The sequence below is a fragment of the Sinocyclocheilus rhinocerous genome, unplaced genomic scaffold (assembly GCF_001515625.1).
Source record: "Sinocyclocheilus rhinocerous isolate Xijiao unplaced genomic scaffold, SAMN03320098_v1.1 scaffold797, whole genome shotgun sequence".
In the NCBI taxonomy this organism is placed as follows: Eukaryota; Metazoa; Chordata; class Actinopteri; order Cypriniformes; family Cyprinidae; genus Sinocyclocheilus; species Sinocyclocheilus rhinocerous.
Window position 1 is genome coordinate 766577 of NW_015632978.1, and position 14628 is coordinate 781204.

Here is a 14628-nt window from a genome sequence, read left to right on the forward strand (position 1 = left end):
TATTACAGTAGTATATTACTTTTTGCTGTAACGCAGTAATATAACGCATTACTAATCAAATTTGGGTAATATTATTACTCGTTACAATCTCAGTCAGTCAAGTTACAACAACATATTTTAACTCAAAATTAAGTGGTACATTTTGGAAGTAACTTGCCCAACACTGTTTACTAGTAGCAAAGTTTGTCTATATGACAAAATTGTCAGGTGAGGTTGCAGGCAGTGCTTATTACAGTGAATGTCACCAAATGGTTACATAACATAACAGATGACCAGAGTTTAGGAGTGTAAATGGTAGGTGTGTATTTTACCATGCCGGAGCTGAGGCAGGCGTCTAGGACTGTCATGTTAAGGTTGCGTAGCCTCTCTGAGCTCGTATCCGTACTCCTCATCCACAGTCGGCTCTCAGCAGTCTCTGACACGTTAAAATGCTGCCGTATCTTTTGATGTATAGCGTCTATCAAACACAGATACACATGTGAGATTTACACAGATACACGCACACAGAGATCTGCAGTTCAGATACACCAGGCTGCCAATATCCTGAGGGGTTTCACACATCTGTTTACAAAACATAATTACATGACAAAAATAAAATAAGATCTGTGAGAACAACATTCTGTAAATTAAGTGGCAATCCAGAGTTTGAGCTAAACCTTTGATGTGCCAAAGAAGACATTTATTTTATTTTAATTTAAGTATAGTGTAAGACATTTAGTATGCCTGTTTATCAAGCATAATTTAATGCTTATGGCTAGCAGATATTGTTATGTATTGATGTAACTGTCATCTAACTTAAAAGACATACACTTTCATAACATACACTACTGTTCATGAGTTTGGGGTCAGTATGATTTTTTTTCTTTTTATTTATTTATTTTAAAGAAATTAATGCTTTTCTTTAAAAAAAAATGTTTTTCAAATAACAAGAATCTATTTAATCAAGGAACCCAGAAAAAAACTTTTTCAAAATATGAGTTCAACTTTTCAAAAAAATAAAATAAAAATTAAAAATATGCAAATCAGCATATTAGAATTATTTTTAAATGTGACATTGAGCATCACAGGAATAAATTACATTTTAAAACATATTCAAATAGAAAACAGTTATTTTAAATTTTAATATTATTTCACAATATTACTGTTTTTGTGTATTTTTGATTAAACAAATGCAGCCTCGAAGAACATAACAGACTTCGTTCAAAAATTTGACTGACCCTAAACTTTTGAACGGTAGTGCATTCCATGAATTTGTATAGCGAACAGGACATACACATCATTAGAGGATCTGAACATCACAAACTGAGCTTAGTAGTACAAAGTTGCAAACTTCAAAGATACATAGTTTGTGTTGCTGGAAAGTGGACTGAATTTATTTTTACTTGTTATTTCGGAAGCGTTCTTTAAAACAGAAGCCCTAGTCCCGATATTCATTGCAGTGATATTACATGCAGAAAGCACAGTGAGATTGTATCTTTAATCAGACATTTTTAAGTGTCCAAATACTTTTTCTATCCATTAACAGCCTGTACTCACGTATCTTGTCTGCTCGACTGAAGCATGCAGATACAGTACTCTCCATGTTGCTAGAAAGACAGAGGTAGATCTCCACAGGGTAGACCTCTACTTTAACAGTGCTGGGAAGATCAACAACCTGCAAAGAGAAAGAAGATGATTTCACACCATCCTCAATTAATGACAAACACTGCCTATTCTGAACGTAACATCTCATTTAATTTTAATAGAAAGAAAAGTCAACAGTCTGGTTAACACTACCTTTCTCTCCAAAGGAGGTTGATTGTCCATCATGTCATACCATGACAAAAGTTTATGCCAGGCTTCTGCAGGGACCAGGACAAAGTCCTCATTCTCCGACAGCCTCTCTTTCAGATGATAGGAATCCAGATCTACAGAAAGCCATACAAAGTATTTCAAAACATCTTCTACCTCCATATTTATTAAAGGGATAGTTCATCCAAAAATGAAAATTTGATGTTTATCTGCTTACCCCCAGGGCATCCAAGATGTAGGTGACTTTGTTTCTTCAGTAGAACACAAATTATGATTTTTAAGTCCAACCGTTGCAGTCTATCAGTCGTATAATGCATGGCAATGGTAACAAAATCTATGAGAGTAAAAAAAAACATGCACAGACAAATCCAAATTAAACACTGCGGCTCGTGACGATACATTGATGTCCTAAGACACGAAACGATCGGTTTGTGCAAGAAACCGAACAGTATTTATATAATTTTTTACCTCTAATACAACACTATGTCCAACTAGCAAATATAAAAAAGATATGAAACGTAATACACCGAATTATGCAGGGAAATGACCATTTTAGCATTAAAAACATAATACATACATAAAATAAGTAAGCTTGACCAGAGCTCTTGTGGGGAGAAGAATTTATTGAAGGTAGTATAGCACGATTCTTCAGCAGCGATGTTAGCGTGTCGGCCTTCAAGAATCTTAACCCTTATAAGAATCTGAGCTTCTCCCAAAGTTCTGTCTGTGAGAACTTTATACTTGCAGACAGAAACGATAGATACTGTTAGGACCTCCCGCTGGAGATCCTGCAATCTACAAGAAGTGCCTGAGGAATGCTGTTCCTTTGTTAAATAACTGCATGGACCATTTGGTTCACACCTTTACAGACAGCTCCTGTTGACTGCATCTGAGGCACAGTCAGTGTAAATGTATCTGAATAAAGATACACATAATCTTTCACATTTTATTTTGTATGGATATTAAAGACATTATTAAACAAACATATTTAACACACTTTTAAACAAACCACAAAACATATAGCCTAGTTTTTGAGGCTATATGTTTTTGCATAAAATTCTAAACAGCTGATAGAACATGTTGTGTTGACATTAAATTTGATGAAATCTAACAGAATATTGATTATAATGAACTCTACATCATATTGAAGCATCTACATTTTGCTCCTCTGATCCTTTTCTCACTCCAGATCCAACTTCATGCCTCACCTTCCTTTTTGTTCTCTCTTTCCTTTCTTCCATATCTGACTACGCCAGAGCGCGTACACACCTCACGCACCAGATGCCGTGCGCGCGCTGAAGGCAGTTGGACATAGTGTTGTATTAGAGGTAAAAAATTATATAAATACTGTTCGGTTTCTGGCACAAACCGATCGTTTCGTGTCTTAGGACATCAATGTGTCGTCACGAGCCGCAGGGTTTAATTTGGATTTGTCTGTGCATGTTTTTTTTACTCTCATAGATTTTGTTACCATTGCCATGCATTATAAGACTGATAGACTGCAACGGTTGGACTTAAAAATCATCATATGTGTTCTACTGAAGAAACAAAGTCACCTACATCTTGGATGCCCAAGTGGGTAAGCAGATAAACATCAAATTTAAATTTTTGGATGAACTATCCCTTTAAAGGAATAGTTCACCCAAAAATTAACATTTGCTGAAAATTTTCTCACCCTCAGGCCGTTCAAGATGATGATGAGTTTGTTTCTTCATCAGAACAGATTTGGAGAAATGCAGCATTACATCACTTGCTCACCAATGGATCCTCTGCAGTGAATGGGTGCCGTCAGAATGAGATTCCAAACAGCTGATAAAAACGTCACAATAATCCACAAGTAATCCACATGACTTCAGTGCATCAATAAACATCTTGTGAAGCAAAAAAACTGAGTGTTTGTAAGAAGCAAATTCATCATTACGGTATTTTTAACCTTAAACCGTTGCTTCCAGCTAAAATACAAGTCCTCTATACAATAACTTTGAAGCATTACTATGGATTATGGACTCATATTCTGGCCAGAAGATGCATTAATGATGGATTTGTTTCTTACAAACATGCATCTTTTAACTTCACAAAATGTTAACTGGTGGACTGGATTACTTGTGGATAATTGTGATGTGTTTATCAGCTGTTTGGACTCTCATTCTGACGGCACCCATTCACTGCAGAAGATCTGTTTGTGAGTGAGTGACATCTAAATCTGTTTCGTTGAAGAAACAAACTTAATCTTGGATGGCTTGAGGGCGAGTAACTTTCCAGCAATTTTATTTTTTTAAGTGAACTACTCCTTTAAGGGAACAGATGTGAAGAGAATGAGACATTAAACGCTTCATGGTGCTACTATGGGATCTTGTGTGTAACATCACACAGAATAGCAGCACTTACCTTCATAGAGCTCAGTGTTATCAATTTTCCCGGGATAGGAGGAAGAATTTTGGTCCCCGGCGTGTACATACTCTTTCCACTGATCATACCATCTTTTGTCCAACAAATACCTGCAATACAGACACATGCACCTGTCACATTCAACACTGATTGGTTGTGTCAGTCCAGCATCATTTAATGAGCTTTAGGGCAAATCTGTTTAATGTAAACTGTAAAGGGCGCCAGTGTCAGACATGGATTAAGACACCAAACACTTGTCATTTGCTTTTAAGGATGAGTAGGAATTACAGCAGTTCTGCCTTTCCTGTCCAAGGAACAAACACAAACCGAAAGTAACTTTCCCATAACAGACTGACACACCTTCTAGAGATGGAAGTGAAACTTAAAACAAGTGCATTAATGACTTAGACATCATAAAACTAGGTTATGTGCACATTTGCTTTATGAAAATGAAAAGAAATGAAAGCGTTTAAAGCGGGTAGAGTTGATGATGTTAGAATCTGGTAAGACAAGCAACCTGTCAAAACATAATGACGCCAAGGAAGCTGTTAACCAGGAAACCCGATCTATTAGGCCTGAAAACTGACCTGTATGTTAGTTTCCTTCTTTTATTTGATATCTGAATCATTTAACTCTCTATCACATTGGCATGGCTGCTACTAAACCTGGAGAACCTGAAGACCCTCAAACCGCACAAACTCCAGAGCGTTATAAGTTTTACAGAGTTCTGTCAATGCTTTATGTGTGTTGTAGTTGTTGTTGTTTACTGAATGTTTGTTTGTTTGTTATTAAGGCTGAAGTTTCTCTCACCAGCTGTCTCCGGCCCGTAGCTGCTGCTGGCTCAGGTTGTCGATCTCCCGCCACTGGGTCTCTAGTCCCGGAGGCTCCGTAGCCGAGCCGGTGCTGCTGTTCGCAGCCATAATCACTCATAAAATCCGAAAAGCGCCGTTAAAGCCGCATAGACACACCGGAATGTTTTGACGCAGGAAGTAGGAAGCGGTTAGAATGACAGCTTCCGCCCTGCGAGAGAGGGGCGTGGCGTACGACGAGAGGGCGTGTGTGATGGGAGAGAGTTTGTTTCTATCCTATTTTGTTCGATCAAATCTTCAAAATAAGTCCAAAACGATATGACCAATATATTCCCACTTATTAATTTAACTATTAACTATTATTATTGTAAAATGCTAAAACTGATTTATACTAAATTAGTAGTAGTATGCTACAGTATGTCACGATAATATTCCAACACTTAAACCTTTAAAATGGACATTGAATCGAAAAATTTACAGTGCTACATGTTATGCATTCAGCTATTACTAATATAGATAAATAAAAAGCATTCAAATGACCTAATTTCTTCATTCTTGTTATCAGAGAACGGGTGTTAGGTTATGCAAGTAACCTAAAGTTTTGGCTGTAAGACTATGCATTTGGCTCAAGGTGGCAGTGTTTGACAAAAATACACAGACACTAGTGACTCGAGTCACTTAAATCAGTGGTTCCCAACCCTGGTCCTAGAGGCACCCCAACACTGCACATTTTGCATGTCTCCTTAATCAAACACACCTGATTCAGATCATCAGCTCATTAGTAGAGACTCCAAGACCTGAAATTGGTGTCAGAGAAGACATGCAAAATGTGCAGTGTTGGGGTGCCTCCAGGACCAGGGTTGGGAACCACTGACTTAAATTACCCAGAAATTGATTGATTTATTGATCAATAAAGGACCTTTTAACTAATCTGATTAATCTTGTAGCATAACATTTTGGTTGTCAGTGTGGGCACAAGCACTGTTCAAATTTGCCTTGATACCTAAGAGATTTTTTAATGATCTTTATTAAAAACAATGCAAACTAATAAATATAAGCTGACAAAGCTCGTGTTCTAGAGGCTGCAGTGCTTGGAATTTAGTTCTTTTCTTCCTGAAGGTGGTGACGACTTCAAAGCGATAGACAAAAAATGGATGACTAGACAGGTACCGTTATGGCTTTGAGAACACACATGCCCAGTCTCTTTTTTAATACATTGAAAATATGTCATTTCAATTATTTGATTCTATTTCCTGAACTTCTCGTGGCCCCTGAACCTTTAGGCTGGCGAATGTGTCATTGTCATAATTCCATATTTCTGACTGACGGCTGATTGATGTGTGAGCAGCTGATAATTTGGTGGTGAATGTTCACTCTGTCGAGCCTTTCAGTCTCTCTGTTGCAGCCCTGTGTTTAGACTCCTATTGCCCCATCATCAGATGTCATCATTTCTTCACCTCCAGCGCACACGTCTGTCATCTAGGTTTAGTGTTAAGGCGTACAGACTGTGAGTAAACTGTGCTGGCAATGGCCTAATGGTTCCTCTGTTGTCAACATAGAGAAAAAGAGATCATATGTTGTAAAAAATAAAAATCTCCACCATCTTTTCCGGCCTATTATGTGTTTTTCACCTACATACTGTCACACATGATTTGAGCACTTATGTAAATAGGGACAGAATGATTCGCTTTAATATTTATACCTAAGTAAAGTGGTTTGTGCATTGCATGTGGTCCTAGAGGCACCCCAACACTGCACATTTTGCATGTCTCCTTAATCAAACACACCTGATTCAGATCATCAGCTCATTAGTAGAGACTCCAAGACTTGAAATTGGTGTCAGAGAAGACATGCAAAATGTGCAGTGTTGGGGTGCCTCCAGGACCAGGGTTGGGAACCACTGACTTAAATTACCCAGAAATTGATTGATTTATTGATCAATAAAGGACCTTTTAACTAATCTGATTAATCTTGTAGCATAACATTTTGGTTGTCAGTGTGGGCACAAGCACTGTTCAAATTTGCCTTGATACCTAAGAGATTTTTTAATGATCTTTATTAAAAACAATGCAAACTAATAAATATAAGCTGACAAAGCTCGTGTTCTAGAGGCTGCAGTGCTTGGAATTTAGTTCTTTTCTTCCTGAAGGTGGTGACGACTTCAAAGCGATAGACAAAAAATGGATGACTAGACAGGTACCGTTATGGCTTTGAGAACACACATGCCCAGTCTCTTTTTTAATACATTGAAAATATGTCATTTCAATTATTTGATTCTATTTCCTGAACTTCTCGTGGCCCCTGAACCTTTAGGCTGGCGAATGTGTCATTGTCATAATTCCATATTTCTGACTGACGGCTGATTGATGTGTGAGCAGCTGATAATTTGGTGGTGAATGTTCACTCTGTCGAGCCTTTCAGTCTCTCTGTTGCAGCCCTGTGTTTAGACTCCTATTGCCCCATCATCAGATGTCATCATTTCTTCACCTCCAGCGCACACGTCTGTCATCTAGGTTTAGTGTTAAGGCGTACAGACTGTGAGTAAACTGTGCTGGCAATGGCCTAATGGTTCCTCTGTTGTCAACATAGAGAAAAAGAGATCATATGTTGTAAAAAATAAAAATCTCCACCATCTTTTCCGGCCTATTATGTGTTTTTCACCTACATACTGTCACACATGATTTGAGCACTTATGTAAATAGGGACAGAATGATTCTCTTTAATACACATTAATATTTATACCCAAGTAAAGTGGTTTGTGCATTGCATGTAACAATGCAATAGCAGTGCGTGCAAAATACATGAGAACTTGGACGTGTTAGAATGCATTATAATAATAACACAAAGGTATCATGAAACGTAAAAGTATTCCATATGATTTGTGCAGTGAATCTTCTGATTTTGTACATCATTGTATTATTATTCACTGTGAGCTGCAACTAAAATTGTGAGTCAGTGAATCAGTGAGTTGAACTTGAGAACCGTATCAGTCTGATTCCATTAAGATTTTATGAAATCGATAATTTGCATATGGATTCTCGTTTTGCATTCCATTAAAAAAAAAAATAGCAGAATATTGGTTTAAAATAAAATGGCTGTATGTAAGTAATGATACATATATATACTTAACGGTGTTGGGGAAAGTTACTTTTAAAAGTAATGCATTACAATATTGCGTTACTCCATAAAAAAGTAACTAATTACGTTACTTAGTTACTTTTTATGGAAAGTAATGCGTTACGTTACTTTTGCATTACCTTTTAAATCTGAACAGGGCTTGCTTGTTTGTTTTTAAAATAAAAAAGTTATATTTTTGGCAAATATAAAACCCTTTTCACACCAAAAGTGAAATGAATAAGCATCAGGTTGAAGGGAAAGTAAATTTACATCCAAATTTCAAAACACTTCAGCAATAAAAAAAGACACACAAATGTTTGTCTAGAGTAATTTGTGATTATTAGTACGGTTGAACTGGATCATCAAAGGTCAGAAGCAAATTTATTTTGAACTACAGTAACATCTGATTTCTCTCAACATGGGGACAGGAGAGCTGTCAGTCAATAAATTGAAAAAAAAAAAAAGTAACTTGCGTTACTTATTTGAAAAAGTAACTCAGATATTCTCTTGTAAATTAAAAAGTAATGCGTTACTTTACTAGTTACTTGAAAAAAGTAATCTGATTACGTAACTCGCATTACTTGTAATGCGTTACCCCCAACACTGATACTTAATATAAGTACATAATTAAATAATATAATTAAGCATATAGAAAACACATTATGAATGCTTAAAACAATGATATGAGCAAAGAAAACAACAGGTCTTGATGTTATTAAAACATTTACGTATTTTGTTCTCAGGCATGCGTGGAAAGCACACACAACCATATATATTTTATATATCTATTTTCTATGTATCAAACGTCATGCTGTAGGGCTTTATTGAATGATTTTTGAGAACAGAAACACTGAACTAAAAAATATTCAGAAAACAATGAGTTTTATTCACAGCACAGCGTCCCACTGTTGTTATTTCATGTAGGAATTATTGTGGCAAAGCATTCTGACCATCAGCAGTCTGTTTAATTACAATTGATTGCTTTGCTCTTTCTATTATCGATTGTACCATTCAACATCAATACTGCTTCAAATATGACATCTTCATAGACACAGCCGTGTTGTGTTGCATTTTCTTAAGCATTATGAACTCAGCAGAATACATGGACATCCTAAAACACTAATGTAAAAAATAGCAAAGACATAAACTACATTTCTTTAATGTGATGTGAGCAAAACACAGCAGTCATGTTACTCATGTAACACAGACTTTTCAGATAGAGTTTCCCATGCATACTCTCAATCAAACACAAAAATAACCGCCTCAAAACACAAAATAATACAACCATTAAACCTTCTGCAGATTCCTCTATTTACAATGTTAAACAAGTTAAACTGTACACTGTTCTTTAACATGGTGCACTCTGGATGCTGTATTGATATTTAATTCTACAGGTTTCTTTATAAAAGCACCAACATGTCTTTGGCCAAGGAGATCAATCATCAGCATTAAATAAATAAATACATTATTTCAAAAAATACAAATAAATAAAAGAGCTAATTAATAACACCTAGTTAGAATCATTTAAATAAATAGATAAGATGCACAAAGCTATCAAATACACAACTGGCTTAAAATAGTGTCTACTTCAATATTTGAGCTTACAATCTAAAATAAAATCGTAGTATTATGAGCTGACAAAGCAGTGACTTTGCTGTACGGTTAAAGGTGAAGAGAGTTTTTCTTCAGCGTCAGTCAGGATCTGTATTTTTATCAAATTTATCTGGTGGTCTTTCATTAAGTTTTTTCTTCTTAGCATGTCCAAAGTTGCACTGTTTTAAATGTCTCAAGCTAAAACTTCAATACAATAACCACACAATACTTTTTCTGAGGTAAAAATGGGACAAAAAGAGATTTTTCCGAATTGCATTGTGCGATCCGCAAAAATCCTTTGGATGAGAAAGGCTTTTGGGCACATTCTATCTATGAAGCATTTCAAGTGTTCGACAAAGATGCTCAATAAAGAATTTCTGTTCGCAGTGTTAGCAGTTTGTGCTTCACAGTCGGTAACATCGGCTTTATTAACGTCCTCACCTGGCATCACAAAATACAACACAGCAAAACTCCCCCTTTGACTCTGTTCCTCAGTGATTTGAGATCCACACAGCTGTTCCAAGGGTCACCTGTAAGTACAAAGACAGATCTGTGAATATGAGATACTCAGCAACACTCAGCAAAAAAGTAGGTTGGTACGTCACATGCGTTTTAAAGGGGTGCTACAAAGATTGTACATCAAAGTAGAGACAAACTGTCTGCAAGAAAACATAAAATAGCCCCAAACCAACCAGCAAAGATTGCCTGGTTAGCATGATTCTGTTAACCTCTACTGGAAGACACTGTAACTACACCTGCAAAAAAGTATCTTTCACTATTTATGGCCATCTATTTACAGTTTTTTACAATCATTTTTGCACTAATAACAGAACCTTCATGTCATTTTTCAAAACTCTAGACACACAATTCACAACCGATGATCAAAATGCACATTTTTCAAAACACTTAACACTTTTTCCAAATGCTTGGATACAATACACATGATACATACACGATCATTTGTTCATTGAACTAAAACCACCGGTTCAAAATGACACAACTTAACATCAAAGTATTCCTATTTCAAAATGCAACTCACACATTACATCTGAATTGAGTGTCTATTCGTTTCTTTACAATGATCTAACTATCAACTAATACAACTGCTCAAAATGCTACATAACTGTTGCATTACTCTTGAAGCATAGTTTTTATGGAAAATGATGAGCAATATTAAATGTTTAGATTATGAAAGTGAAGCAACTGAGTATGATCAGGTATGATCAGTTTCAAGATGCCTGTTGTTAGGAGAAAAAAAAATTCTATATCATTGTTATCAGTATTTGTTTTTCTCGCAGTAAATTTAGAGGGTGATAGAGCTGGAAGCTGATGAAAACCATTCATATTTTTGGATGAGGCAGGCTTTACCCTGGCCATGACATGGAGGAGAGGTTGAGCGCCCAGCGGGTGAGAGGGGCCCAGAACGTTGTTCGCTGGGGGGCCTGACCACCCCTCCATTGAATGTGAATTTGAGGGGACCCCATAGCAAAATCAGTGCAATGGGCCCAGAATTCCTCGCAACAGCACTGAGAGCAATCATGGTTTCAGGCCCATCCACAGTTTATCTACCCCCACACTCCCCTTTCCTTACTGTAACCCGGAGGTGGAAGATTTACAACAGGCACCCTCACAAACAAGTCATTCTTCTCCAGGCTATATAGATGATGCCTGCAATGACATCAAAGGAGGAGACCAATATATGGCCTGTATTTGCCATGCCAGAAGATTTTTTTCCAAGATGTTTAGCTAATGAAAACATCCATTATGATGTGGATGAGAACCAATGGCCAAATCCACAAGACAGGGTTGATAAAAACAGAGAAATGCAGCGAGGAACAATCCAGTTGACATTTTATTGTATGCCTACTGTAATTTTTTCTTATCTTTTTTTCTTATCTATTATTTTCTTATTTAAAGTTTTTTTTGAAAAAACTGTTGTGAGTTGATTATTTCATCAATAATTTTCAAGTTTTGTTTAATGATTCCAGTGTCTGTACTTTTCTCTCTAGTCTATTACAATGGTGTATGAATGTGTAGAACCATAATGAAAGATGCATCATGTGTTTTGAACAGCTATATTTAATAATTGTACTAAAAACTACACAGTGAAACTATGGGTATCTTGTGTGTGGGCGATTTAAAGTAAAGTTCCTATGATATTTCATAATAAATTTGTTTTTTAAACCAATGGATCTGCAAATGAAAGGCTTCTTTAAACTTATGAACGCAATATGCAAAGTTTTGAACATTGGATAGCCTGTTACAAATAATGACTTGTTTTGAGCTTTGTGTCTAGAGTTTTGAATAATGACATGAATGTTCTGTTATTTGAGCAAAAATGATTGTAAAAAACTGTAATGGAATACTCTTCTGCTCACCAAGGCTGCATTCATATTACGTTGTTTGAATATATTTTAAAATGTAATTCAGTCCAGTGATGCAAGGATAAATTTTCGGCAACTATAACTCCAGTCTTCAGTGTCACATGATCTAGATAGATAAACAATGAACAAAGGAACAAATAGATAGATAGAATGAACGAACGATAGATAGAATGAACGAATGATAGATAGAATGAACGAATGATAGATAGAATGAACGAACGATAGATAGAATGAACGAACGATAGATAGAATGAACGTACGATAGATAGAATGAACGTACGATAGATAGAATGAACGAACGATAGATAAAATGAACGAACGATAGATAAAATGAACGAACAATAGATTGATAAAATGAACGAACGGACGGATGGACAGATGAACGGATGGATGGATGGATAAAATGAAGGAACGATAGATAAAGCGAACAAATAAATGAATGAACAAACGATAGATGGATGGATGGATGGATGGACAGATGAACGGATGGATGGATGGATAAAATGAAGGAACGATAGATAAAGCGAACAAATAAATGAATGAACAAACGATAGATGGATGGATGGATGGATGGACAGATGAACGGATGGATGGATGGATAAAATGAAGGAACGATAGATAAAGCGAACAAATAAATGAATGAACAAACGATAGATGGATGGATGGATGGATGGACAGATGAACGGATGGATGGATGGATAAAATGAAGGAACGATAGATAAAGCGAACAAATAAATGAATGAACAAACGATAGATGGATGGATGGATGGATGGACAGATGAACGGATGGATGGATGGATAAAATGAAGGAACGATAGATAAAGCGAACAAATAAATGAATGAACAAACGATAGATGGATGGATGGATGGATGGACAGATGAACGGATGGATGGATGGATAAAATGAAGGAACGATAGATAAAGCGAACAAATAAATGAATGAACAAACGATAGATGGATGGATGGATGGATGGACAGATGAACGGATGGATGGATGGATAAAATGAAGGAACGATAGATAAAGCGAACAAATAAATGAATGAACAAACGATAGATGGATGGATGGATGGATGGACAGATGAACGGATGGATGGATGGATAAAATGAAGGAACGATAGATAAAGCAAACAAATAAACGAATGAACAAACGATGGACGGACGGACGGACGGACGAGATAGATAGATAGATAAAATGAAGGAACGATAAATAAACCAGACAAATAAACGAACGAAAGATGGATGGATGGATGGATGGATGGATGATGGATAAAATGAAGGAACGATAGATAAAGCGAACAAATAAACGAATGAACAAATGATGGACGGACGGATGGACGAGATAGATAGATAGATAGATATATAGATAGATAGATAGATAGATAGAATGAACAACAAATAGATAAAATGAACGAACGGATGAACGAACGAATGAATGAACGAATGAACGAATGAAAGATGGATGAATGGATGGATGGATGGATGATGGATAAAATGAAGGAACGATAGATATAACGAACAAACAAATGAATGAACAAATGAATAGATAGATAGATAGATATGGGCACAAAAGTTCAAGCAACAACTAAAATGTTGTATGACAAAGTGAAAGTGAAATGGCTTCTGGATGTGAAAAGTGTGACTTGCTGACATGTTGTTTATCTCTCTTAACAACTTCCTCTTGTAAGCAACACCCACGAATGACAGATCGGGAGAGAAAGCAAGATGTGCCATCAGATCTAGTGTGTCTCCTCTGAATAGAGCCGTGCTGTTTTTATGTCACGCTGCTGAATGCTCCCTGACAAAAACACACACTTGAATGCTTCTTGTGGTGGATGTGGGTGTTTTTCCTTTATTACTCAAGTCCTGAAGGGTTTCGGCCGCATTTCCCATGAATGCAGTATTTTCTAGTGAAGGCAAATACAGTCTTCTCACGGTTGCATCAATAGACGGCAGTTATAATAGGCATTTTTGATAGCAGTATGGGAATACTATCAAAATTGTGCTTCAGGCAGATGACATAGGTACGATATACGTAAGTGATTCACTATTATAACCACTCTTTGCAATCGTAGTAGGATAACAATGGCAAGGATAAACTATATTTTTACATTTTGCCAATGCAAAACTCACTATCACAGTGCTGCAGTGTTGTTGGTGGTTGTCACTGTGTTGCTATATCGTTGCTAAAATGTTCGGTGTGCTTTTTATTGGGTTTTCTGGTTGATTGCTGGGTTGTTTCTTCCATGCAAGTCACAATCCCACAAGCCCACAATCAAGTGCCTATGATATTATGGCCTCTAAATATAGTTCACATATCTTCTTAAATGGAAGACCATGAGATTTATTTGTCCATTTAATCAATCATTAAGCATCCAGGGAAGTCGTGGCCTAATGGTTAGAGAGTCGGACTCGTAACCCAAAGGTTGCGGGTTTGAGTCTCGTACCGGCAGGGATTGTAGGTGGGGGGAGTGAATGTACAGCGCTCCCACCTTCAATACCACGACTGAGGTGCCCTTGAGCAAGGCACCGAACCCCCAACTGCTCCC

The 14628-nt window shown here is 36.7% G+C and overlaps 2 protein-coding genes across 3 annotated transcripts in view; both read right to left on the reverse strand.

The window, feature by feature from the left end:
• The window catches only part of LOC107743100 (ubiquitin carboxyl-terminal hydrolase 11-like), a 30254-nt gene extending 16464 nt beyond the window's left edge, over positions 1 to 13790 (reverse strand). The window contains exons 1-6 of one of the 2 annotated variants that reach the window (XM_016556215.1): positions 13785 to 13790; positions 4990 to 4992; positions 4180 to 4289; positions 1777 to 1907; positions 1537 to 1654; positions 312 to 457 (exon numbers count right to left, since the gene is read on the reverse strand). In XM_016556215.1, the coding sequence (XP_016411701.1) occupies positions 312 to 457; positions 1537 to 1654; positions 1777 to 1809 (297 nt within the window). In that variant the 5' untranslated portion in view covers positions 1810 to 1907; positions 4180 to 4289; positions 4990 to 4992; positions 13785 to 13790. Of the gene's footprint in view, positions 1 to 311; positions 458 to 1536; positions 1655 to 1776; positions 1908 to 4179; positions 4290 to 4989; positions 5201 to 13784 lie in introns of those variants that run through there. The other variant, XM_016556214.1, reaches the window with a different exon arrangement.
• Positions 9670 to 14628, reverse strand: part of grm6a (glutamate receptor, metabotropic 6a) — a 55967-nt gene continuing 51008 nt past the window's right edge. Inside the window, exon 12 of the mRNA XM_016556216.1 lies at positions 9670 to 10228. The gene's annotated coding sequence lies outside the window, so the exon portion shown is untranslated. The remainder of the gene's footprint in view (positions 10229 to 14628) is intronic.